Source organism: Cuculus canorus, chromosome 1, assembly GCF_017976375.1.
Source record: "Cuculus canorus isolate bCucCan1 chromosome 1, bCucCan1.pri, whole genome shotgun sequence".
NCBI classification, from domain to species: Eukaryota; Metazoa; Chordata; class Aves; order Cuculiformes; family Cuculidae; genus Cuculus; species Cuculus canorus.
In genome coordinates, this window is record NC_071401.1 from 187,252,481 (window position 1) to 187,278,844 (window position 26,364).

The following is a 26,364-nucleotide window of genomic DNA, read 5'->3' on the forward strand; positions in this document are numbered from 1 at the left end:
CTGAGAATGAGACACATGACAAAGAGCAGGTATTTGCCTGAAGGCTAGGAGGAAGCAATGCCACTAAACACCTGTTTATGCTGGAAAGAACTTGGTATTCTCTAAGTTCAACATGTAACTTTGTAGTAAATCAGTCCTGTATAAAATATAAAAAGAATGTGGAGCTCTTGTTGAATCAGGTGTTACATAGCAAATTGAATTGCGTGGGTAAGTAGAAAGCTAGTTATAGGGAACAAATTTGTGCTAAATTTGCAGCAGTTGAGAAGTGAGTTGATGTTACATACCACCTAAATCAACACCTGAGGCTCATGCCTGGTCTTATTACATACTTGCAGAAGCCAGTGTTGGTCTCCCAATGGGAGATGGAAGTTCTTTGCATATTTTCTAGAAGTGAAGATTCATCATGCCTGGAGAACAGGCAGAACCAAAAGAGGTCCCATGATCGTACAGACAACATATAGACAGTACAGTGGACTATACTGTATGGAAAAAGTAGATTGAGCTTGTCTCATAGTCACAATATGTAAACATAAACTGCTGCTCAGGTGCAGGTTTTGGGTACTCTTAAAGCCTTCTGAGGAGTAGGGAGGAGAGATGGTTTAAGTCCTTCAGGTATATTTGGGCCGACCCTTAGGCCAGATGACTAGCTTTGTGAGAGTATTAAGAAGCTTAAGTTGGCTTGACAAGTGCCTTGGGATCTTTTTTAAGACAAAAAGTGAGTGCCCCATATACCAGAGTTCTTAAGGTATGTTATAAAGACAGTCTAATATTCCATGGAAAAAATATGTTCTTCTGACTAAGTGATTGCAGTACTTTATCCTTTCTGTGGCTATATACAGAAATAGTGTGTTAAACTAATTCTAGTCTAATCTGCTATACTTAGTAATTTCCAAGAGTTTGAATCTATGTGGTGATAATACAAATTATTTTTTTTATCAGTCTAAGATGGAAAGAAATGAAGCTGTCAATTGTAAGAAATTGTCCTAGTAACTTCCATACTTGTATTATAACCAGATGTTGAATTATTATGAAAGAAATGGTTTCTTCACAGCTAAAGTAGGTTGTTGAAATCACATGGTCTCCAAGTTACAAGTGGCAGATACTGGTTCTGCCAGGTTTCATAGGAAAGGATCCAATTTCTTTGTAAACTTGATCACCAGTAAGAAAGACAAGAAGTTAGAACTCCTAAGGGAAATATCAATATATTCAGCTTTAGTATGCAGAGTCACAGTCAGCAGTCAGATCTTTACATCAGTATGGAACTCATGCAAATCAAATAAGATCCATGTGAAACTTCATGTTTTGCTAAGCTTATGACATATTCATAATTAATCTTTGAAAAGAGAAGGGAGACTGAAAGTTACCTGCTTATTCTTATTCATAGCTGTAATTGTCAAAGGCACAAGGGTTTTCTCAAATATTTATATCAGCTTTTTGTATTTGCACATGAATGGAAGTATTGCAGAAATGTCACAAATGTTTTTAAATTAGATTCCAAGTTACAAGAAAATGTTTTTGCCCAAAGCAAAGTCTGTTAATACATATGGTGAGATTTCAAGTAGCTTATTTGGGTTTGGCTTCAGATAGAAAACAATAATTTATGTGCTTGAGAATTAATTTGCAATTTTAATATCTTAGCTGTTTAAGAAACAATGGCAGAGGAGTGAGGACAAGAGGCAGAGAGCACCTATATATATAGTGGAATCCTAGAGGTTAGATTTTGTTTTGCTTTAAATCTTTTATTGGCTTACGACCTTTTTTTTTGTTTTGGTTTTTTTTTTTTTTGAGAAAGCATGCCAACGTTCAGCCAAATCTATGCGCAAAGAGCTTGAAGTGATTGCCTCGTGCTGCGTAAGTGGCAGCTAGGTTGCAGGAGGCTGAGATCACTATGGCTTTTGGGCATATTGTTAAACTTGTTGGGTCGCTTCCATTTTAGTACATAAGTCTGGAAATCAGGCTCTGTCTCTAAGTGATGAAATGAGAGAAAAGGACCTTCAGAGAGCTTCAGATTTTATATTCCTTTTTTCACTAAGGGAGGGAGTCAAAGGAGGTCGGTTACATACTAAGGCTGTAGTTTCATGAGACGGTCTGAACTGAGTTAACTGCTGGACTAAAATTTAAAGCTGACTTCTGCCTGGCATCCTCCCCTTCCCCAGCTCCCCTTCCCTTCCCTGCCCAGCACCACTCCCATTTGTTCACCTTGAGTCAACTTAGGTACTCATTTCATTTTAGAGTAGGCTTGTGCAGATCTCTGTGGACAAAACAAGCGCTCCTACTGAAACCCCAAAGGCCTATTTATACAAAACTGACGCTCAAAATCCCAGCCAGACAATACAATCGCTACACCTATCTAATACATATATTGTTTAGGTTACAGAATTCTTCTTTGACAAAAATTGCTTATTTCCTCTCCACACCTTTAGTTAGGATAAGAATATCCTTCAGGTAATCCTTAAGCAACATGAATTCTCCCTATCTGATTACCATAGAATCATAGAATCATAGAATAGTTTAGGTTGGAACGGACCTTAAAGTTCATCTAGTTCCAGCCCCCCTGCCATGGGCAGGGACACCTCCCACTGGATGAGGCTGCCCAAGCCCCATCCAACCTGGCCTTGAACACCTCCAGGGATGGGGCATCCACAGCTTCCCTAGGCAACCTGTTCCAGTGCCTCACCACTCTTATGGTTAAGAATTTCTTCCTTATATCTAATCTAAATCTACCCTCTTTCAGTTTAAAGCCATTCCTCTCTCTTCTATCACTACACGCCCTTGTAAAAAGTCCCTCCACAGCTTTCCTGTATCCCCTTCAGGTACTGGAAGGTTGCTATAAGTTCTCCTCGGAGTCTTCTCTTCTACAGGCTGAACAACCCCAACTCCCTCAGCCTGTCCTCGTATGGCAGGTGCTCCAGCCCTCTGATCATCCTTGTAGCCCTCCTCTGGACCTGTTCCAACAGCTCCATATCCTTCTTAGGTTGAGGATTCCAGAACTGGACGCAATACTCCAGATGAGGTCTCACAGGTGAGGAACAGAGGTGCAGAATCATCTCCATCAACCTGCTGGCCATGCCTCTTTTGATGAAGCCCAGGACACGACCGGCCTTCTGGGCCAATAGCAGATGAGGGTGCACATTCCTGGTTCATGTCAAGCTTCTCATCAGTCAGCACCCCAAGTCCTCCTCTGCAGGGCTGCTCTGAATCACATCATCCCTCATCCTCTACTGAAAGCGTGGATTGCCCTGACTCAGGTGTAGGACCTTCCACTTGGCCTTGTTGAACCTCATGAGGTTCACACAGGCCCACTTCTCCAGATTGTCCAGGTCCCTCTGGATGACACCCCATCCTTCCAGTGCAGCAACTGCACCACTCAGCTTGGTGTTATCTGCAAACATGCTGAGAGTGCCAGTATCATTGAAGAAGATATTAAACAGCATTGGTCCTAGTACAGACCCCTTTCCTTGTTTAATCACACGTTTTCAACCCTGAGTCGATTAAACACCGAATTCACCCTTTTCTTAAGACTAAGCGTGTGCATCCCCGAACAGAGACCAGGGTGTTTACAGATGATACTGTTTGTAGAAGATACCAAGTGTCCGTGTCTCTGGGATCAGGATATTTGTAATAAACAGCCAAGGTAAAGAGGTGCAAAAGTCATGACAATCAGGATAAGTCCCTGGTGATGGGAAGAAGGGTAACATTGTGCCTATTTTTAAAAAAGGCAGAAAAGACAACCTGGGAACTACTGACCTGTCAGCCTCACCTCAAGGAAGAGATCCTCCTAGAAGCTATGCTAAAGCACATAGAGGACAGGGAGCTGATTAATGGCAGCCAGCATGGCTTCACCAGGGGCAAGTCCCATATGACCAACGTAGTCGTTTTCTATGATGGGGTAACAACAGCAGTGAATACAGGAAAACCAATGGATGTGATCTGTCTGGACTTCTGTAAAGCCTTTTGACGTGGTCTCTAAATTGAAGAGATATAGATTTGATGGGTGGATGGTTTGGTGGATAAGAAACTGGTTGGATGGTTGTATTAGAGACCTTACTGTAAGTACCTGAAAGGAAGTTGCAGAGAGGCGGGTGGCTCTTCTCCCAAGTGACAACGGACAGGACAAGGGGGAATGGCTTCAAGCTGCGCCAGGGGAGCTTCAGACTGGATATCAGGAAAAAAATTTTTACAGAAAGGGTCCTCGGGCACTGGCAGAGGCTGCCCAGGGTGGGGGTTGAGTCACCATCCCTGGAGGCGCTTAAAAGACGGGTAGATGAGGTGCTCAGGACACGGTTTAGTGGCAGACAGGAATGGTTGCACTCAATGATCCAAGAGGTCTTTTCCAACCAAGTGATGCTATGGCTCAATGACTCAGACAGCAGCGGTCAAGGGCTCAGTGTCTTGATGGAGATCCGCGATAGGCGGTGTCCCTCAGCGGTCCGCACCGGGGCCGGGGCCGTTCAATACCCCGTCAGCACCCCAGACAGCGAGTCCCAGCGCCCGCCCGTGGGCGCTCCCGCCCCCTCTCCCGCCCCGCCTCTCGCTCCACACGGCGCCGGGCGGATGGCGGCGGGCGGGCGGCGGCGGCGGCGCCTCCCGGGCTGGATGGCGACGGGAGGGCCGGAGCGGAGCCGGCCCGAGCCGCCCGCGGCCACGCTGCGCTGCATGAGCGAGGCGGAGCTGCTGGAGGCGGCGCTGGCCGTGCTGGCCGAGGCGGGGACGCCGCGGGGCCGGGCGGGCGCGGGGCCGCAGCGGGGCGGAGCCGCGGGGCCGCGGGAGCCGCCGCCGCTCGAAGCACCCGGAGCGGCGGCAGCCGAGGAACCCCGCCCCGCCCCGCCGCCCGCCGAGGCACCGGGGCGGGACGACGATCTCAGATACGTCAGGGAGATCTTCTTCAGCTGAGGCCGCCGCCTCTGCGGCTCCTGGGGAGCGGGGGGGCGGCGGCGGGCGGCAGTGTCCCCTCCCGCGGAGGGAGGAGGAGAGGGTGCTCGCTTTGAAGAGGGGCACTGGAACGTGTTTAGCCGTGCTTTAAGTTTAAAGCGACTATTTAGCTTATAACATGTGTTAGCTATGCTTTGCTAGTTTAAGTTTTAAAGTAGTTATTTCACTTGTGTTATAGACAAGATCTCTTAAGATGGGATAAAGTTCTTAGCTGGGCTGTGCTGCAGAGGTCACACCTCTGCGTGGTCCCACCGGGTGCTCTTCAGGGTAACCGAGTTGGCCTCTGCCCCAGTGTGATGGAATTAGGGTTGTTTCCTCCCTCCTGAGTAAGTTCACCACTCGCTCGATAGTAACTCAAAGGTGAAACAAAACTTGGCTTTGAATGTGTATTCAAAGCCCGATCCCTGGCCCACGGGAGTATAGTTGGGTAAAACCTGGCCACCTTGAGGGGGGTGGCCTGGTCACGTCAACCCTCACACTTCAGCCGGACTTGGAGTTAAGTGGGAGTCTCGTGATGATTACTGCGACATGATGCTGTCACTCTGGACTTGGCAACAGGTGGATGAGCTGCTTTAACTACCTTGGAAAAGGAATGCATCTCTGTATGTATTCAACAAGTAGTGTTTTTCCTTACAGAAGCATATTTTGTTCTTGATAATGAACATCTGTTGTCTGTGCCTGTCCACTTAGGCCAGATAACAAGGACTAGTGCAATGATAAGAGAAAGAAGAACTCGTTAGGACCAGAATAAGAGGAAGAAGAACCAGCTAAGACCAGATACAACCTTGAAGAGGTGCCCAAGCTGTCTAAGAGCATGCACAAGAAGGAGAGTTGAGAAGTTCACCGTGAAAAAGACTGAGAGCCTTCCTCTAGAAGGCCACAGCCCAAGATCCCCAGAAGGCAGAGTACATGCACCAAAGGGAGGGAACTTACGTAAATAAATTGTGAAGAATGAGTATAATAGACACACCTGTTCCAGGAAATTTAATGAATATGCATGTTTTAGTGTAATAAATAGGTGACCATTTTGTTTCTTGGTGTGCAAGCTAGGTGGAGCTTTCCCCCTTGCACCTTGTGTGTCAAAATAAAACATATCTGCTCTATAACTCTTCCTGAGTTAGAGTTCTTCCTTGCATGTCAACTTCTCCTGGTGTGTGCTGGATTCACTGAGATTGGGTTTCCACTTACGTTCATTTCTGTTTGGCATCTCGGAGAGTGGACAGATTAAAGAGGACATTGGGGTTTCCGTGAGTGTCCCATTGGTGGGTCAGTGTTGGCACTGCGTGGGAGCAAGGAGTTGCTCGCTGTGGAAGGGCTTTTCTGGCTCTGCTGAGACAGATAGCTGTGCAGCTCCTTTGTCCTTGCAGCCACTCTGTGAGAGCTGCAAGCAGTTCTGGCAGGGGAGGACATGGGTGGGAGCAGATGGGCAGGGGCTGTCCTGGGGGGCTGACCTCATGGCAGTGTGTATGGGGGTCAAGGAGGGGATGAGGATGGCCAACTGTCCTCTTCCTAGTTCAAAAAGGGATGAACAAACCACGTGAGGCCAGGGCAGGTGCGAGAGAGCCTTTACTGAAATGAAGAATGGGTCAAACCAGCATTACTAGCCACATCGAAGACTGCAGCAGGAGAGAAAATTGACCCTCATGTCTCTGAAGGGGACTGGAGGGGAAAGGAGGAGCTTCTGTGTGTGAAGTTGCAGACATGACATAGAGCATTGCTCTGCACTGGCATTTTGAAGAGACCCTGTCCAGTGCCCTGGCTATGCTGGCCCGGTAAAGGAATTGCACTTTGGCCTTTGGCAGCCCTAGCCCTGTTCCCCGAGGTATGAGCTAACATTGCAGTGAGCTGCCCTTGCACAAAACCAGTTGTTCTAGAGTCTCAAAGGCTGCTGTAGTGCTGGGCTCCACCTCATAATATCAGTGGGGACAAACCTGGGGCTCTGCACCAAAATCCTCTGCTTCCTCATGGAAACCCTCCTTATTAGGGCTCTGTTTGGTGTTCAGCAAGTTGTTAGGCTGCCCCTCCAGGTGCACTGCTGTGGCTGGGGTTGGATGTGGGCCACTTCACCCTAATGAACTTAAGCATAGTCACTCCAGCCCTTATTCCAGCTGGTGAAATACCGGTGCTCCTGCTGAAGAGAGTATTTCCAGAGCCCCTCTGGGCCTGCCACTGCTGTGATGACAGCATGAAGCCACAGGTCCTCAAGTCACAATTGCCTCGAAGGTATCCCTGGTTAGTCCATGAGGTGGAGAAGGAGCAGTCTCTTTGGGCAGCTCCAAGAAAGGGAGCCTATTTGCTTCTCTGCCTGCGTGTACTTAGGCTAGATATGGCCAGAGGGCTATGTCCACTGTGTGCTGTTTCTGATCTGTCCCCTTTACTGTCCTCTGGGTCAGGGCCAGAAATGCTGTTGCTTTGGTGCTGTGTTATATGCTGGGAAGCTTGTATGCTGTGCAGTGAGTGTTGGTGTCTGCTGCCTGCTTGCTGCAGGAGCACTGCTCAGAGCATAGCTGGATGTGGGCCTTTGGACTAAGGATCAAATTCCTACCATTAACTACAGTTGTAGCGGGATTCCTATTTTAAATCAGGTTATCAATAGCTCTTGTATAATCTTCACTGTCAAATCTCAATGGGCAGAGCCTTCTCAGTAAAAGGGCTTTGACACAGGTGTGTGTGCTTGGCCCAGCTCAGGTACAAAGTGGCTTTGAGAAGCTGGAGCAGTAGCAGAGCCTGAGTGCCAAGCAGTGCCAGGAAACCTCCAGTGAAGTCAGAGGGGTAAATCCACTGTGAGGTTTGGAAAAGAAATCATAGCATCGTAGAACGTTTTGAGTCGGAAGGGACCTTAAAGATCATGCAGTTCCAACACTCCTACCATGGGCAAGGACACTTCCTTCAAGATCAGGTTGCTGAAAGCCTCATCCAACCTGGTCTTGAACAGCTCAGTGTAACCTGGCCTCCAGACAGGATTATTGTTTTGATGATGAGGAGGATGATGATCACCTTCCAGCCGTCTCTGTCCTCTGTGCACTTCACATGTGCAACAAAAATCAGGTAGAAGATGCTGACGACCAGGCAAGCATACACACACAAAGCCTGGTTAATACCATTTGTGGTAGGCTGATGCCCATCATCTGCAGATGCTTGTACTCCAGGCACTGCAGCTCCCCGTCTGTGTCTTCCTACAGGCAGAAGTTATAAAACCCAATATGTTTGACAGGAAGGTTGAGCAGGTTCTGCCTTGACACTCATGTCTATAAAGACCTGTTTTCTTTTCCCAGTGACACCCCTTTGTTCACTCTGCCAAACTGCACGCAGATTTGCCCCTCAGCCTCCTGCTGCCTCCCAGCTTAGCCCAGTAGGTAAATCCCTCTCTCTAGGTTTGACTGACAGGGACAGAAACATGCCTGGTGCAGGTAGTGACACACTATGTTACTTAGAAAGTCCCAAACATTTTTGGCTCAGATCAGCTAGAGTGTTCCAAACATTATGTTCTGCTGTTTCGTTGCTGTGACCATGAGAACTGCACTTGAGAATGAAGTGTGATGGAAGCTGGGCTTTGTTCTCAGAATTGAGTTCCTGAAAACCAGCCAATCAGAGAAGAGGAGAAGCTGTACTTGACCAATTCAGGAACGCTTTGCCTAGCATTTTGGGATACCTAATAGAAAAGCCCCTCATAGGCATTCAGAGACCCCTGCCTGACATACACAGAGGGTTCACACCTCCTGTTGCCTCAGATGCTAATGGAGAGCATGGGGCTTGGAGTGCTGCTGCATAAAAGGTGTCTCCTTCGGTGACCTGTCGCAGACACCCATCACCCTGAAAACCTCGATGACGGACATCTCAGACGACTGGCATGGGAATGAAAGGTGGTGACCTCTCTCCCTCTTTTCTCTCTTGCTTCTTTTCTCCTACACACCAACACTTTTCAGTAGTTACAGCAATTGCCTAAAACTATAAATGTCAGATAAAATCAACTGTTGAAAAGGATCCCTGGTGGTGTTATCACCTTACCCTGAATCAAACGGGATTTACGAACCTATTAGGACCTTTTAAAGGGACCTAACAGAGGCGCCCTGTGCCGCTTGGGCAGAGGGTGGCTGGCCGCAGACATAGCATTCGTGAGCTCTGCAGCTCCGCCCTGAGGCTGGATTGGAGGCAGGCTGGCTGAGAAGCGGGGGATAAACAAGGGAGAGCTGTCAGCTAGGGTCCCGCTGGGGTTTTTCCAGACATCTGCGGCCCCTCCACATCTATGGAGGCGCCTGTGCCTTTAGATGGGAGAGTCTGTGGCTGTACCTTAAAAGTGCAAGAAAGAGGGACTCAAGCATGGCACAGGGAGCCTGAGCCTGGCTTCAGCCCTTCATTCTGGTCAGGCTTCACTAGAAGCACGGGACTTCACCATGGGAGAGACCTGTGTCTTCATCTCTGAGTCAGAGAGAAGCTCCATGTACACAGCTTCAGAGCTGCCTGGGGTGTCTGTGTTCAAGGTGGGGCTTGTAAGGACCCTCTGGGCTGCTGGGACTTCATGGCCCTTTCCTGCTGTCTTGTAGGCAAGTGAGCATCTTCCCAGGCTGGCACTGTGCCTCCCCCACAGTGAGCAGCCGGCTGGCTGAACAAAGGCAGCGGGATAGAGAGGCTAAGAAACACCACTGCAGTGCAGGATGTGGCTTCTGCGCAGACACAAACATATCTGTGGAACTGTTGGACCCTGACGCAGTGAACAGGTTGAACGCAAACAGGTGAGGAAATAGATATTTCCTCTTGGGTTGAAGAGCCTCCAAGAAGATTTGGCTTTCCTGCATCCCTCTTCTCAGCTGATAGGGAAGTAACGCTGTACAAGAATGTTGTGAAAGTAAGGTACCTTTGGACTTGGCACTTTTCCTTCAAGCCACCTGCTCTCCCCCAAGGATCTCCTTTCCCCCATGTGCAGGATAGGCTGCAGGGCAATCATAGGTGAATAAAGCCTGCTGACAAACTAAGGATTGCTGGCAAACAGAAACCAGCCAGTGACTCACAGACCTGATTGTAGAGGAACTGCCATGAAGTGTCCCACAGCTGGGGAAGGACCTGCTCCTTCCCAGACATTAGCACCACACAGCACCACTTCTCCTCGCAGCTGATACTGAGGCATTAAAAAGGTGGAGGACTCAGTGGAGGACACCTGTGCCCTTCCTATCTGGATATGGAGCAGAAACACGCTGAAGTGGGCTGAGGTGCTGCTCTGATGAGCTGAGCCGATCTGTGGCTGCTGCTGGATCTTGTGCTAGCTGAGTTCTGAAGCTACATCTCCTGTTGTGTCATAAGGCAGATGCTTCTGCTTTCTGTTTCAGTTTTGAGGCCTGTGCAGCGTGCCTGCCTGATACTGTGCCACCTAAGCGTGAGCAAGAAAACAAACCGAGCCCAGCAACCACTGGACGAGCCAGTGGTGGGTTTGCATTTTCTTCTCTTGGCTGTGCTAACCAATCTGAGTAACTGGCCAAGCTAAGCTCACTCATGAAGGTTGTACTACTAGAGTGGCTTGGATGTACATGAGGGCTGAGACAAGTTTGTTTTGTTTGAACATTTCTGTAGAGGTGACTGACCGTGACAGTGCCAACTCCAGTACTGCAGTGCTGCCAGAGGTCACTGACCACTTTGCTCTTCTTGCACTTTGAGTGCTGCTCCCCTCCCTCTGGTTCCCAGACCCAGCTTCACCTGAGCTCCTTCTCACCCCCACACACAGTGCCTATGCAGGCACAGTGCAGGAGAAGCAGCGAGCTGCTGGCTGCAATGGGAAACCTGTGAAACCTCTAGTGATGTAAGGGGCAAAACTCTCCTTCATTTAGTCCTCCTGGCCAGACCCAGAACCATTTGTCCTGTCCTATAAGCAGCCTTGGTGGTAGGTCTTTTAGAGAGGTGTGTATTGGAGAGTGATACATGTGGGACACCTACCTGTGAAGCTGCTCAGAGTCCCAACTAGTAATTCCACATTTAGGCATGGTCTGGAAGCCTGCAGGTGGTACACAGATGGTGAGCCTGTAATACTAGCACTGCTATCCAAGAGCACAAGGTAAGTGGAAAGAAATATGGGAGGAAGCCCTAACAGATAAGGACAAGAAAGCCTCTGTGCTTCATCCTTGTCTTTGGCTTCTAAGTACCCTTTTGGAGAACATTGTCTCCCTTTAATCAATCCTTTGCCTCAGAGGTTTAAAGGTTGTTAGGGCTATCTAAGTCTCTGTTCTGTCCTGGTGTCCTGCAGAGGCACACACTTTTTCTGGCCTCCTGTGGCACAGATCGCTTGTCATGATTGCTGCGTAGTTGCATACACAGCACATAATCCCTAAGTGTCTGGTGCACCTGACCTGCCTCTGTTGCATTTTCCAATAGAGGATGACTGCAAAACCTGTGTATCTCATCAACATTGGGCCTAGCTGTAAGTACCTGCTTATAATACAGCATGAGCCAGGTGGAGTTGCAGCCTACTTTCATTCCAATGCATCATGGGTGAGACTCTTAGAGCTAAAACACACACCAGTCAGGCCAGAAAATGTGTTCACACAAATTCATGACAAGATATACTTAAAGATGAATGAATAGAAAATCCTTAGAGGTAAAATTCCTGTTACTTTAGTCTAAAGCATTTCCTAAGAATTATATGAGTAAAAAAAGAAAAAAATAAAAGCAATTCTTCTGATGTGACCTATATGTCTTTGATGCCAATGATGGAATGTACTTGAAATTAATTTCAGTTGTGTTTTAAAATATATTTTCTCACTGGAAGGAAACAAAAATTGAACTGGCGAGACAAATGAATCTGTCCACTCCCCCCCAGCAGCTGTTTTTTGGGATACACACCATTCCCACCCCAGTGGCTGCAGCCAACACCTCCACCTGTTCCAGCTGCTGGTGCCACCAGCCAGGGATGCCTGCAACCCAGTACTGACTCCAGTGTCTGGCACCGAGTGCAGTCCCGACTGCCCCTCCAAATGCTGCTACCTTGTCCTCATGATGTTCCCACATATGGAATAGAGTAAGATGACAGAGAGTAGGTTAAGAAAGGATTCCATAAGATAGGACAGACTGGGCTGATCAAGCTCAGAGCTTGGTCACGTGTACTGACTGAGTGCTCTTTAAATGCAACTGGACCCTTTGTAGTCCCACAGTTTCCTCTCAACTGTCCAAAATCCTCATATTACTCTTGTTTTCCTCTTCTTATCAGCTACTAAGTTCAGATTTGCCCTCTCCAAAGCTATGTCTACCTATCGAGCAGATGTTTTCACCCTCAGCATACACTGGCATTATCTTTTCCTCAAAAAGGGAAGATTCAGAAAAAATGTAAAGGAAAAGCATAAACCAAATGCTATTTTGATATTAAAACAAATATCCAAAAAGAAGCAGAGCAACTGGGACAGGAGAAAATTAATCTGCCACAGGAAAAACCCATGCCGATTAGAGATCACCAACTTTGAGAATCATCCTGATTGTACTAAGTAAAAAGCATGTTAGTGAATATAATATTGCTGATACTAGCCCAGAGGAGCAACAGTGAGTCTGTGTGTTCAGGTCAGTGCACTCCACTGAGAATACTCAGCAGACAAGGGTGTTGATATGAGTATTTGCAATGGAGGGAAGAGGGTGAGGGCAGGGACAATCTTCCAGCAATGCTTCATCTTTTCCTGCTTTGTCTTGGCACTGTGGGTGGTCAGAGGAGAAATAGATGCAAGGGGAGACTTAATTCCTCACAGGAGAAGCTGTCTAGGTTTGGCAGGGAAGCGATATCACTAGACACAATACTATGGCTAGTCTTACTACCTGGAAGTAAAGCATTTCTTAACTAGATATTGCCACCTAGATGCAGTATACATGATTTTAATAGTAGTTGCATACACAGCACATAATCCCTAAGTGTCTGGTGCACCTGACCTGCCTCTGTTGCATTTTCCAATAGAGGATGACTGCAAAACCTGTGTATCTCATCAACATTGGGCCTAGCTGTAAGTACCTGCTTATAATACAGCATGAGCCAGGTGGAGTTGCAGCCTACTTGCATTCCACTGAGCATTTAATTTGTCCTTTGTGCTGTGGACTTGTGCAGGAATGACATTTCCATCCTCTACCTGCATGGGCATGTTTTGGTGTCTTGTATAGGTTGTAGGCAATGCCCTCAAGGTGTTATCTATTGTAACCTTTGCTATCTTTGGTGAATACTTGTCACTCTTGTAGGAAAGGGAAGGCATGAGGGAAGAAAGTGAAGGTCCCCTTGGATAATGTAGATGAAATAAGGAGTGATGGTTTATGGACAATGAAGTAGTAAACTGTTGGATACAGGAGCACTTGGGCAGCTCCTCTTTCACCAATCTGTCTTGTGGCTCTGTGGGACTTATGTGCCGTGCTGGTACCCTCCACTGATTACCTGCCATGACTGTGCAGGATCACTCTGGACAGGAGATGAAGACACGCTCCTGAAAAAGTCCAACTCCAGGGTAGTTCTGAATAGTTGTGAATATTTTGTTGTACTGACGGTAGCACCCTGCAGGGCTCTGCTGCAGAGCTTGCCCAACATGGCAAGAATCTGTTAAGCTATAAACACTCAGCTGTCCTGTGGTTGATGTGAGTGGCCTGGAGGAAAGATGTCTGTTGCCTGGCCTGGGCAGTATGATTGCACACTAAGTTGAAAGAGGAGCCATGGGACGATGCTGGCCATGCCTTTCACCTCAAGACAGTTGGAATAATAATAATATATTTGCGCCTCTGTTGGTGAGACATGAAAGCATGTAGTGCTGTACCACGGGATACTCTTGCAAAATGTAGTGTGAATGTGGCTATTGTGCTCCAAAGAAGGCTGGGACTTCTCTAGTATGGATGTGACAGGGACTTGCCTTCCAGCCTAGGCATTGACATGTTCATCTCGACAAAGTCACTAAATAAGTAGTCAAGATAGAAAACTGTGTGGAGTTCTGTGCCTAAACTCCTAGACAATAAGCTATAAAATCCAGGTCTAGCTGCTTATGTGTGTCTGGTGTTACACCTGTCCTAACTTTTATTTCCAGGTGATGCTCCTTGACTATGCTTGAGCAACAGTGGATTTATATTAGCAGTCCGTCTTGAAATGGGCTGAGTGTGTAGCCAGGCATGCAAAATTTGTGAACCCAGAGAACAATTAAAAAGAAGTGACCTGGACTGATGATCCACAGATCAGACTTGACCCAAGAGAAAATGGAGAATGGGAATACTGAATTGCTCTGTAGGAAAGGGACTGACTCTGCATTTTATTAAAATATGCTGCACAGCCAGGTTACCATCCTGAAATGTCCAAGATTTGGACTCAAACCTTCTTGGACTGAGAAATGTTTAGATTTTGGCTTCTCTATATCCTTGATCAGTGTACTAATAGAGCTTTAGGGCACTATGTGTCTGTATTACCAAAGTGCAAAAGGAGGCACTTCCTATTAATGTTTTTTTTTGAGAGTCTTTATTCTTAAGATGGAGGGAATATTACTAGAAGCAGGATAGCATATAATTTGCTATCTCCTGTTCTTCAGGGATGAATAATAAAAATGTCAAACAAAAGGCAAATGTTGATTAAAATATAGTTGAGGTACAGAGAGAAACAAGGAATATAAGAAATCTGATATCAAGAAATTATTTTAAAGAATTATTATTAATAATTAGAGTCCCATTTGAGCAAGGAACCTACAAGATAATGCCCATATAAATTTGACAAGCATAGATGCTTCTACATACGTGATAGTTTTAAAAAACATGGCATGGGTCTATTGTGCTGCTCAGCTTTTAGCGGAAATGTTAGCCTCATGGGGATCCTGTACAAATTATGTAGGAATGATAAAGTAGATTGTGCTAGCTTACTGTCAAATAAAGTAATAACAATAAATAAGCGACAACAAGGTGATTGCCTGCTGAACTTAATAAGTATTACAGAAACTGGACTGAAACACTGTTCCTGAATAGAAAGAGTATACTGTTAGAGCACTGCTGCTAATCACTTTATTTAGGTGGTGACAGAGATGTGCTAAGAAATACCAGAAACAGTAAGAGAGAAGAAAACATAATAAGTGAGTGACATTAGTAATTTCTATGGAAACTGGAGGGGTGTCACCTTAGGCCTTCATGGAGAAACTATATTTGTAAGCACTTCTAATGGCTGTTGCTTCGAGCAAGTAATCACACACCCCATAGGAGGAGAAAGAACTCTTGGTCCCTTTCCAAGTTGCCACTCAAAAAGCTGCTCTTCAATAGTGGCACAAATTCAACATCTAAAAAAAGTGCTCTGCTAATGTATAAGTAAAAAAGGAACTGTATAAAATGAATAAGTCTCCAAAATGAAATTAAAAGGAGCACTTGAAAGGGCAGAAGCTTTCCAGGCACAAGGAGCTTCTTTAAAAGTAATGTAGAGAAAACTCAGAATAATGCATGTATAAAATATCCCCGAAAATGCCACCTGTATGAAAACATCTTTTTGCAGCACCTGGCACAGTATTTTTAAGAAAGATCAATGCCATGTTTTTAACCAAAGATGAGAAGAAAGCCTCCTAAGAAGTCTATGAAGCTGACTAGTAATAGAGACGTGAAAGGGCATCTTTTGCTCAAGGAATCTAATGACGCAGTAAAAAAAATAAGTCTTTGCTTGCTTGCAGTGAAGTTCATTACAGGGGAACCTAGTGAAGGGTAAGTTGGAGGAATTGTCTCAGATCTAAGCTTAAAACAAATAATCCAAAAGAATAAGACTAATGTCTGAAACAGTAATGAAACAATGTTCTGGAGGGTCCCATAAATTGCAATTGAAATTGCAAAGTTACTAACTGCAGTGTGTGCTGAACTGCCTTGCTTGCAGTAGACATACGGATAAGGGATATGCTAAGGAGAATCAAAATGGCTTTTTGGTAGAGGGACATCATGCTTCTGATGATTCAGCCAACATCACTATGGTTTTGTGTGAAACAATCCTCAATCTGCTCACCTCTGAATATTGTGTATAGGACCCACTATTTTACAAAAGAGTACAGTAAAAGCGATGAGGTGATACTTTCTTAATCTTAGAAGAAATGGGGGAGATATCCTAGAAATCAATAAAATTGTGACTGTTTTGGCAAAAGTGAGATGAAAATGCATATTCTCTGTTTTTTCTGAAGCAAGAACAACGGGGCAATCCAGCTGAACTATTTGGAAGAAATTTTAAAATCAAAATGAAACAAATAAACATGCTTTAACTGTGTAATTTATTGCCACAAGAAGTTTTGTAAACCAAAACAATAAATAGATGCAAATAGATACAAATTAATGTTATAAGGATCCATAAACCCCTGTTAGAAATGATAATGTGCACATGGCTTTCAGTTGAAGAAATCTCTAAGATCCAGGTAATTTGAACTTGGCTGCATAAAATAATCTATGGAAATAGAGTATTTAACTTCTTTCTTATTTTTCCTAAGCATCTGCTACTGGCCCTGTTAGGCACAGGAGAGTGGACTGTTCAGATCTTTGATCTAGTGTATTTTTATGTATAGGTGGCAATATTTAATTGTTATTTTTTTAACCAAAATAGTTAAATAACAGTTTGTTCAGTACTATGATTGATACTGCTCTTTATCTTCCAAAAACAATTGGAAAATTGACAAACCAGACTTACATGAAAGTGTCTAAAATACAAGTATAGCAGATATATTGGCAGAGTAGACATTTTCCTGTAGCTGTTTGCTAAAAAAAAAAAAAATATTGATAAAGCCAGATCCTAGCAGGTGATATTGATTGTGTATTCCCTACTTTAAGTGATGCAAAAGATTTTGGAAGAGCACTGAGAACATGTGTTCTGGCACTGTCCTACTGAAAGATACCTCTCCTAATTGTGAGGAAGCCCCGTCTATGGAGGAATAACTCTCTATTCCACCTATGGGCATAGCACAGCACGTACAGCCCGAACATGAACCAGGGTGTGTTTGCTGGAATACTTGTTCCTCGTGATGGGTAGTGGGACTATGCAAGGTAGCAGCCAAAAAGGCATCCCTGGGCATTTTGTTATGCAAACACATGTTGAGGTGTTGCGACTCACTTGTGTCCTGCTGTCAGAGGTAGTGGTGTTCAGCTTTTTTTGGGCAAAGCATGTCTGCTTCCCAAGTGTGTTGAAAACCCAGAACCTGGAGATGGGCTTCTGTTGATACAATTAAATAGTAAGTGAAATAAGGTCAAGGCACAAATTTCTAGGGTAGAAGAATCTGATTTTCCTGCTGATAAAGACCAAGAAGCCAATCTTCCAAGACTACCGACCTCAGCAAAGCTGGTTTTCTTTCTATTCAATGCATTAGAAAACCAGAAATATAAGCAGACATGAGAATGCATTTGGATTCCAGTGAACTTGCCTGGTACGGCACTCTAGAAACAAAATTCCCATTTATACATAGAATATGCAGAAAAGAGATTCACTAAAACTGATATAAAGCTGACATGATGAAATCCAGAAGGAAAAGGCTTTTATTGTGATTGTCAGAAATTCATGTTTCCCATTTTTCAGTACAGAACATAAGAAATGTGTTGAACGTGCTTTTTATTTCCCACAACCAGTAATTTTCTGTCTTTGGACAGTTTTAGAGGGAGGAGCTCAGAGGTGCTGTGGGAGGGACTAAAATTCATATTAAAGTTTTGGCATCAGAGGGAGAATTGTCAGAACTGAAGGTTTCTTCTGAGGTTTTGCTTTTGTTTTTCAATTTACAATGATAAGTATTCATGTTCAGATTCTTCTAATAATTCTTTTTTGGAATTCTGATTGTCAGATTATTCCCAGGATTGAAGAATGTGGACTTTCATGTTCTCAGGTAATCTCTTACTGGTTCCTATTTACTATCTGTTAATGTAGTAGTTGTATGCTGCCAAAATAATTTTAAGAAATGTGAGAAAGCGAAAATGGAAAAAAATTTCAGCTGCCATGAACATTCACTTTATATTTTTGTCATTGTATACTAAGTATCCAAAGTGGCAAAGATGACTGTTAGGAAGGGAGTAAGAAAATGCATTTTATGCTATTTCCAAGTACTGCTGTTAGTACGTTTTTACATCTGTCTTTTGTATTTTGTGTTTGAAAAAAAAAATGGTTTAGTTATATTTATTACATTGGAGAGTCAGTTTTTACAATAGCAGTGGTGCCAAAGAGATGAGGTAGGGAGGAATGGGAGGTTTCAGACATTGCTAATTACATTAGGAATACACGGAACACTAACTTTCCTGTTCATAAATGAATTAAGCTTGAGTAAAACTTGTTTTTAATGTTGTGGGATGAATGTATTAAATTTAATGACTTATATATGGGCATAAAAGTGAAGTGTGATCTGTACCATCTCTCTAATAGCTTGGAAGTGTGTGTGTTTCCAGGTATCCCCACGAAGGGGCAGTATAGAGATAATCTGCTTCAACTGGCACTCTGAAAGAGAGTAAATTCTGAAGCATAGAGTAAATTGAAAGATAAATAATAAAGGATAAAATAATAGAGAATCTGACTTTTGGTCCTAGTAGAGGATGATAACTATGTGCTTGCTACAGAGAAGTGGAACTGATGGCATGAAAGAATTTGGCTGTCTGTACAGACTTTTACTTGAAGTTGTCAATGTTTAGGACAGGCAATGAGATTTACCAAAAATTGTCTAAATGTTGGGTACTACCCAGATATTAAGTTAGTACATGTTACAGCAATTTGTTCTATATTCTATATGTATGTTCTAGAAAATATCAGGAATAAAGATGCTTATAACATACTAGACTGAGAGAACCCCCTCCACACTTTGAAGTTGTTTTATATTCCTACATTCAAAATCCATAGTCTCTAACCCTTAGATAATGTTTTTAGAATGATAAATTATAATCATAAGAGGTTAATCTCTAGACATACCTGAGTACTTCTCAAGAATCTAATGTACTTATGCTTATGAATGTAAAACAACGAGCATTTTAAATAAATTATGCTCTTTGATCAGCTGCAATGAGAGTTTAAGAGAGAAATGATTTACTGTTCTAATTTATTTCTCCAAAGAGTGTATGACTCCTAGACTTGGCATGCAAAAAAACAATAACAACATTTTTCATTGGGATTCAGTCTAGGGGATAGATTTACCTCTGGGGACCTTAAAGGGGGTCCTTCTCTGTCATATCTTAGGTGTTAGGAAGACTGAGGCATTAGATGCCTAAGATACAGACACAACCCTGAGCTTTGGTAGATTGGATCTCTTTCTTTGCCTTCAAGAGTTTGTCTTACAACTTCTCCAATACTGAAGGTTGGACATATGAGAAGGGTGTGGTTTTTTTTATTATACAGGGAATATAGACTGTTTCCAGTGTAACTGAATCAATCATTTGTGATGTAAAGGTAGGATTCAGTTCCTGTTCTCTGTGTAACGTTTCTGCTAGTTGTATTCAGTAGAATCTCAAATGTATCAATAACTTTTAAAGGCAAAAGTGTTTTCTTACTCAGAACAATAATAATCTCAACAGGACAAATTGCTGCTGGTGTAGCATTTTCAACTAGGGCAAGGCTACGTGAACTTTATGGGGTCATGACTAGTGTGTTAGAGAAAACTCCTTCTTCCTTTTCCTTTGGAAGTAACTTTAATTTCCCTACATAACTGACCACAATTTATTACCTCAATCACATTCCTACCTGAGTTACTTTAAAAGGGAGCAGTTAAGGTTCTCCTTAACTTATAACTTAATGGTCTGTATGGGGACACCAACCAGGGTTACAAAGTAGAGAATCCATGTGTTGTTTTCTTCCTAGTAATTTGCTTAATGTAACAATGAAATATTGTAATTTTAAAACTATCAGATTTTTTTTCTGTAGCTGCTATTGGTGCAAGTATTAAACAAAATTGGTTTGGTTTTTTTTTATGAAGATTTCCCATGAGTTTGTATAGTGAATTTCTCTTCTGCAGAGTCAACCCTGAGGTTGTGTGGTTCTTCGTAAAACAATAGGGAAATGAAAGCAATTAATTTGCATTTTTCTGCATTTTTCAGACTGTGGGTATTGTCAGAAGGTTTTGAGTAGGTTTAATAAATGAAATGGTTGAGTTTGACCAGCAGACTAGATTTTAAGGTAGCTCCGTGCCTTGAATATTTGATTGCAATTAAGAGGGAAATAGTGACATAACTGTTTTCAGGTAAGTGAAACACTGAACGATTTAGATTTTGGATCTTATTATGACATTATAAGTCATTCTTAGTTTACTATGAGTATTCAGCAAGACATCCTTGCATTGCCTTGTATAAGGTTATATCCAGGTTTCAGTACTATACTGCAAACTGTGCTTCTGTCCAGTACAGGAAAGGAAAAAACAAGAGCTTTGGATGTTTATGCAAGTAGTATACAAAGATTTAAACAGCTTGAAAATATACAATTGAGGGTTGACTGATGGGAAAGGAACAGCTGAATTTTTATTATATATTATGATTTGCTTCTCCTTCCTTATTTTAATGGCTTGGTTTTAGGGCTCTCATGATATTCTGGTATTCAAAGGTTAAATATGATGGGCTTGGTCTCCCTGCCTCACCCAATAACAAACATGGTTATCAACCAAGTTTCCCTGTAAAAGCATAGGGAAATCCCAGCCTGCAGCTGAAATCGGGTTTGTGCCCTACTCATTTTACAGTCCACATTGTTTGCAGGCTGTACAGAAAGAAATGAGCTTATGCCAAATTTGGCTGAACAGCTGGTAAAGATCAAGAGCAGTACATTAAAAAAAAAACACAAACAAAACCAACTCTCCAGAAAACTATGATATAGTATTTATATTGTCTGCCATTAAATGTAGCAATGTTTCCAAAGTCCATGTAAAAAGAAGGAAACCCTACACTGAACTTGGGATTTCCCTGCAATTGTAAAGGTTATTGGCAGCAAATTCTTGATATAGCTGCTGCCTGTGCATACTTTTCATAGTCGAAGTATGTGGTGTTTCATTGCTGAGTATTTATGCCATAGATCAGAGCATTCTGGCTGAATGGTACACGCTGCAAAACCAGCGATATAATAGAGTTCTTAGGCCACTGAATGAGCTGATATGTGCATTCTTTGTTCGTTATTAAGGTAAGAAGTTCCTATGTTAAAAGTGATCCCAAGCCTCTAAAAATTGGACATGATAATCTAGGTGACATAATTCAGCTGTTCTCTAAAATCTGTTTGAAAAACTAGCTTTAGACATGAACAATGTCTAAAGAGACTGATCAGAAACCTGGCTTTCTCAGAGTGTGTGAGAGGGAGATACAGTGTGAAGTCCCAACATAGGAACATGATTTGCCACAGATTTTTTTTGTGGATGCATTGATATAACTGGAGGAGGTGCATAAAAATATTAAACTTATCTTCTGCTAACATTTGCTGAGATGCAGTGCAATCCACAAGAGTGTGCGCCTAGATAGAAAGCCTGGATTTTGTATCCCTGCTTGTTATCGACTCACTTGTGTGGCCCTAGTCAAGTAATTTCCTCTCTCCAGTTTTCACAAGTATAAAATAGTGCTGACTTTCCTGTGTGATGTGTCTTAATTACGTATTTTAATTAAGCACTTTGAATACTATAATTAAGTGTTAAGTACTCGTTAGTCAAAACAGTCATACTTAAGGAGTTCGATCATATTGAGTCACTGTATTAGAGTAGTAATAACTCAATTGCTTAGATATCCATGCATGCTAAGCTGGTAGCCAGAGCTACAGTTTAGTAAGTTTAGGCGACTTCTCTCTTGGACTGTGCTCTACATTTGCTCTTAGGCAAATATCTTGACAGTGACACGTGACACTTCACTGCCATGCTTCCTGCTGTGTCCTGTGCCACCAGTTGGGTGCCATCCCATTTCCTCATCCCCTAAGATGAAAACAGCCAGTGACAGGTACAAGTAGGGAATTAACAAAACTCTCCAGCGTTCCTTGTTATCGCAGCATCTACCACCACTTCTTTCAGCAGAGGCGGAAATGGAGAACGCTCTGCAATTCAGAACTTGCAGAAAAGGCAACAGTAGCTCTTGTCCTTTTCTTGCTTTCTTCACTCTGGAAAAGGGTTACAGAGTCTGGAAAGAGATAAGCCACTGGAGTAGTAAGAACTACAGATAGTCATGAAGGCTGGGGATAAAAAATGAACAGATATAGGAACTGGGCCTAACAAGATGTCCTGAAACTGCAACACCATGAGACGTCAACACAAGTATGTACAATCGGTACCTGTAGCAGGAAGTAGGTATTAAAAAAAAGGGATATATATGCAAGCTCAGCAGGAGAAGGGAGCTGCTGACCTTTATTATTGGCAGTGGATTTTAGCTCACAGATCTGTCTCAGCCCTGATCTTAGGGAGGGAAGATATCCTTCAGCTCCATTTGGACCCAATGCTCAGAGGTGAACACTGAGATTTGGGAGCAGGTTCTTTCCACATGCTGCAGAGTATTGCTGCCTGCCTGACTGTTTTGCAATTGGAAAAATACTTGTAATTCAACCAAATCTAAGCAGGACAATTTTTTGGGGGGGAGGTGATAACTTCAACAAGACCATGTGATATCACCTAGCAGGAATTCTTCCAGTAAGGTCTAGGATTAGCTTAATTTGTACATTTGCTGGAGCTGGCAATGCTATATCTCTTCCTTTGTCATGTTTGTTTCTAGTGTTCAGTTCTTCCTCTCTTGCTAGAATGCCTTTGCATTGGAGAGAACTGGGGTTGATAAAAATGAGAAGGACCAAAAAAGGAACTTCTTTCTAAGGATAGATTTGGGTACTCTCCTGACTTTTTGCCTCATCATTGATAAGCTAGTCTGCACTCCCAGATAGGTAGGTAATTTGGACCTAAGAAAGGAGTTTCCTCCTAACCTTGACTGAAAATAATTTCTAGGAGCCACTAATTCCTGTGTGCCATGCTATGGCTGCCAGGCTATTCAAAACAGAACGACAGATTTTAAAGTTCTCTGTGTTACATTACCATCATCCCCACAAGAGATCTGTAGGTTTTATATATCAGCCTGGGCACAGATGTTTTCATTGTAGTTTTCATACTCTTGGAAAACTGGTTTTCCTTGAAAGACTTTTAAAATGATTTTATTAACGTTCATTGACTATTTTTTGAATACCAGGAAATTATTTGCCATCTTAAAAACACAAGAAAGAAAATATACCCCAAACAGCCGTGTGTTGCTGAGGAAGTTCCAGACCAGCTCTGAACAACTTGGCTAGGAATGATCACAGAACTGTTAAATTAATGTATACTTAGATGTGATACAGTCCCATCACAGCCCTGACCCTGCCTTCACAACTGTAGGAATTCACTGGGCCAGAACTTTCTGAGGCCATAAATAATCTGGAAAGTCACAGTAACTTAACAATGCTGAGCACTAGAATAGATTGCCTGCAGAGCTTATAGAGATCTCCACTAACGCTAAGCAAGTATCTCTCAGATGTGTCTCAGATAGAATCATAGAATCATAGAATGGTTAGGGTTGGAAGGGACCTTAAACACCATCTTGTTCCAACTCCCCTGCCACGGGCAGGGACACCTCCCACTAGATCAGGCTGCCCTAGGCCCCATCCAACCTGGCCTTGAACGCCTCCAGGAATGAGGCAGCCACAATTTCCCTGGACAACCTGTGCCAGTGTCTCACCACTCTCATGGTGAAGAAATTCTTTCTAATGTGCAGTCTAAATCTGCCCCTCTCCAGTTTATACCCATTCCCCCTGGCTCTATCCGCACAAGCCTTTATGAATAGCCCTTCTCCAGCTTTCCTGTAGCCCCTTCAGGTACTGGAAGGTCACTATAAGATCTCCTCTGAGCCTTCTCTTCTCCAGGCTGAACAAGCCCAACTCTCTCAGCCTGTCCTGTTAGGAAAGGTGCTTCAGCCCTCCGATCATCTTTGTAGCCCTCCGATCATCTTTGTAGCCCTCCTCTGCACACTGGAAGGAAGATATCCTTCCTAAGGCAGAAATGTATAGTAGATGGCATCTTAAGTTCTATTCTAATCCTAACATCTCTGCTTTCATATGTAATTTTCTCTTTTGTGGCGTCTAAATATGTTTTTTTCAAGTCATTTTTAACTTGTTCCTTTGGAACCATTGACAGAGCCAAAGGCCTGTCTTGCTGTATTGCATATTTTGCCCTTTCAGCATGCAAAATATTGGACTCGGCATGAAAACTATATGGTACATGTAATCTCATTCAGGAAGTTTCTGTGCAAAAATGAAGAGAGTTTTAGTTTTACTTTGCAGATTATATGTGTCTCTCTTGCAAAAAAAAGTTTCAACTTAGTTGCTTTGTGTGGTATATATTTCAATCGTTTCAGGAAAACTGATTGTCCTGGAATTGCCTCTACTTGCCTGCATATTTTCTGAAAGTATGAATCATATAAACAACATTGTACAGTACTAGATGTGCATTCATTGTCTTTTCTTGGAAAAACTTTGAGGAAATAGAATTTATTGCAGTTAATACATTTCACTGTCTCTAGTTTTGGTTTTCCCTTCATCCCTACATATGCAAACTTCCTTGATCTTTTTCCCACTTCCTCATCTCCCTAACCTTCTGTTCTTCCGTCCATGACTGCAATGACAGATTTCTCCATTACTTTTCAAATTTTGATATCTTTGTGCTATAATTTTTCCCTATTTTTTTAACATAATTTTGCAGTTCTCATTATAGTATCATGCTTAGTTTTGGTCAGTAGTATCTGTTATTTTAATTTTCCCCCCCTAATTTTAAAAATATTATGTTTATATATGATATAATAGATAAATTTTTAGAGCATGGTCACATCTGCACTGCAGTCTGCTCCTGTAGCCTATTTTCCACTTAGAGGGAAAAAACCCCACATATGCTTCTTAGGCAAATGTGTGGCATAGGTGGTTTTCAGTGAATAAAGGCTGTCATTAAAAATGAGGCATAGGGTGAAGCAACATATGAAGGTACGGAACACTGATGGGCTTATTAGAGCTGAGGCCACGCCCAGGAATTATTGCTGCCACTAGGGACAGCAGCGTGATCACACAGTGAAGTGAAACAATGCTGCTGTTGTAAACTTGGTGGAATCCTGACTCTTTGGAAACCCTTCTTTTGGACCTCTGCCTTCTTTAATTGGACTGTGCTAACTTTAGCCACTACAGGATGTGGAAGATACACAAGATAAAGCCAAACGATATGGTTATTCCATGGTTTTGTTTTATATTTTTCTTTCTCCTCTACCTTCCCCTCTCCCAAATCCCCATAAAATTGTGAGTTATCAGTAAAAAGAGAAATAATGTAAATAAAGTAATGACTCTTTTTAGTAATTATTCTTTATTTTGCATTTTATATAACTCAGTCTTCCCTAGTATTTCCAAATTTATTCATAACTAGGTTCTATATCAATTATCCCAAGCTGCAGATGTCTCAGCTGGAATGCACAGTACAGGTATGTTCAGTAAGGCTTTACTACATGACAATTTTTGAATATTTTTAAATTTTTCTCATACTCACACTGCTAGCTCTTTTAGGGAAATGTGTTTTAGGCTTTTATTGCTCTTGATAGGAGAGGCAGATATGCAGGGATTCTAGTGCAAGTTTTCTGATCTAGGATTAAGACTTTCAGATGCCATAATAATAGTAATACTAATATGAATAGTTAGGAAATAATGCCCTCTCCAAAATTTTAAGGTATACAGCTGCAAAAAAAAAAAAAGTTTTTCATTTGTACTAAGGTTTTCCTTATTTTGCTGTGGCTGGAGTCTTTCTGTAACTCAAGTAAGCACTATTAGAGCTCGTCAGGCATCTTTATAATTAGGTCTTTAATAGAAGCAATTCCTGAACTGATACTGTGGCACCAGGAAGGAATGCAGCAGCCTCTTAGGATTGCCATCTGAGACTGCCACTGCTTCTAGCATGGCCTGAGGGATCATTTGTATGGCCTTATATCCTTACACAACGACATAACAAGCTAAGGCTAGAATGAAACCAAAGTCAACATTTACAAATATTTCTCAGCAGGCTGAGTTATAATCAGAGGTGGTTCCGAGTTTGAGATTTTTCTCTCTTTGAGGACAAGAGGGAAAACCACCATTTTTATCGGAGCTACCAAAACCAGAAATATTGTCCTGCATTTCTCTCCATGGCTTTGAAGATTGTCTCAGTCCTGACATGTGGCCTCCAAAGTCTTGAGACTGTTGTAAGAAATTATTACCAAATGTGCTTAATTGTTCTAAACTGTAGTATGACTTTATGATCCATACTGGCAGGGTTGGGATTAGCAAGTTCATTTTTGTTTTTAAGCCCCTTCCCCCTCTAAATTTCAAGATAATATCTGATCACATTCGCCCATTCTATGACCCTGCTTTTTTCCTGTGGTTCAAGGTTACTAAATACAGAGTAAATGGAGATTATGAGAAAGCGTTAGTTATTCGTCAGGACAGTATGGAAAGCCTGCATGCTCAGCATGGTGCTGCCTCAAGTTAGGCAAGGGAAGAAGTTAAGC

The 26,364-nt window shown here is 42.9% G+C and overlaps 2 protein-coding genes and 1 pseudogene across 6 annotated transcripts in view; 2 read left to right on the plus strand and 1 right to left on the minus strand.

Annotated features, from left to right (window-relative positions):
* The first annotated feature begins 4,555 nt into the window (after window positions 1–4,555).
* LOC128853980 (cell cycle regulator of non-homologous end joining-like) lies at window positions 4,556–6,025 on the plus strand. The gene has a single exon (XM_054083390.1). It carries the CDS (start codon window positions 4,597–4,599, stop codon window positions 4,891–4,893), a length of 297 nt encoding a protein of 98 aa, XP_053939365.1. The 5' UTR covers window positions 4,556–4,596; the 3' UTR covers window positions 4,894–6,025.
* Window positions 6,026–7,548: 1,523 nt separating this feature from the next.
* Window positions 7,549–11,925, minus strand: LOC104055290 (transmembrane protein 140-like; annotated as a pseudogene).
* IL17REL (interleukin 17 receptor E like) overlaps window positions 8,733–26,364 on the plus strand; it is a 62,871-nt gene continuing 45,239 nt past the window's right edge. For 4 of the 5 annotated variants that reach the window (XM_054056895.1, XM_054056898.1, XM_054056896.1 and 1 more), the window contains exon 1: window positions 17,606–17,732. In XM_054056895.1, the coding sequence (XP_053912870.1) occupies window positions 17,631–17,732 (102 nt within the window). In that variant the 5' untranslated portion in view covers window positions 17,606–17,630. Of the gene's footprint in view, window positions 8,796–17,605; window positions 17,733–26,364 lie in introns of those variants that run through there. The other variant, XM_054056899.1, reaches the window with a different exon arrangement.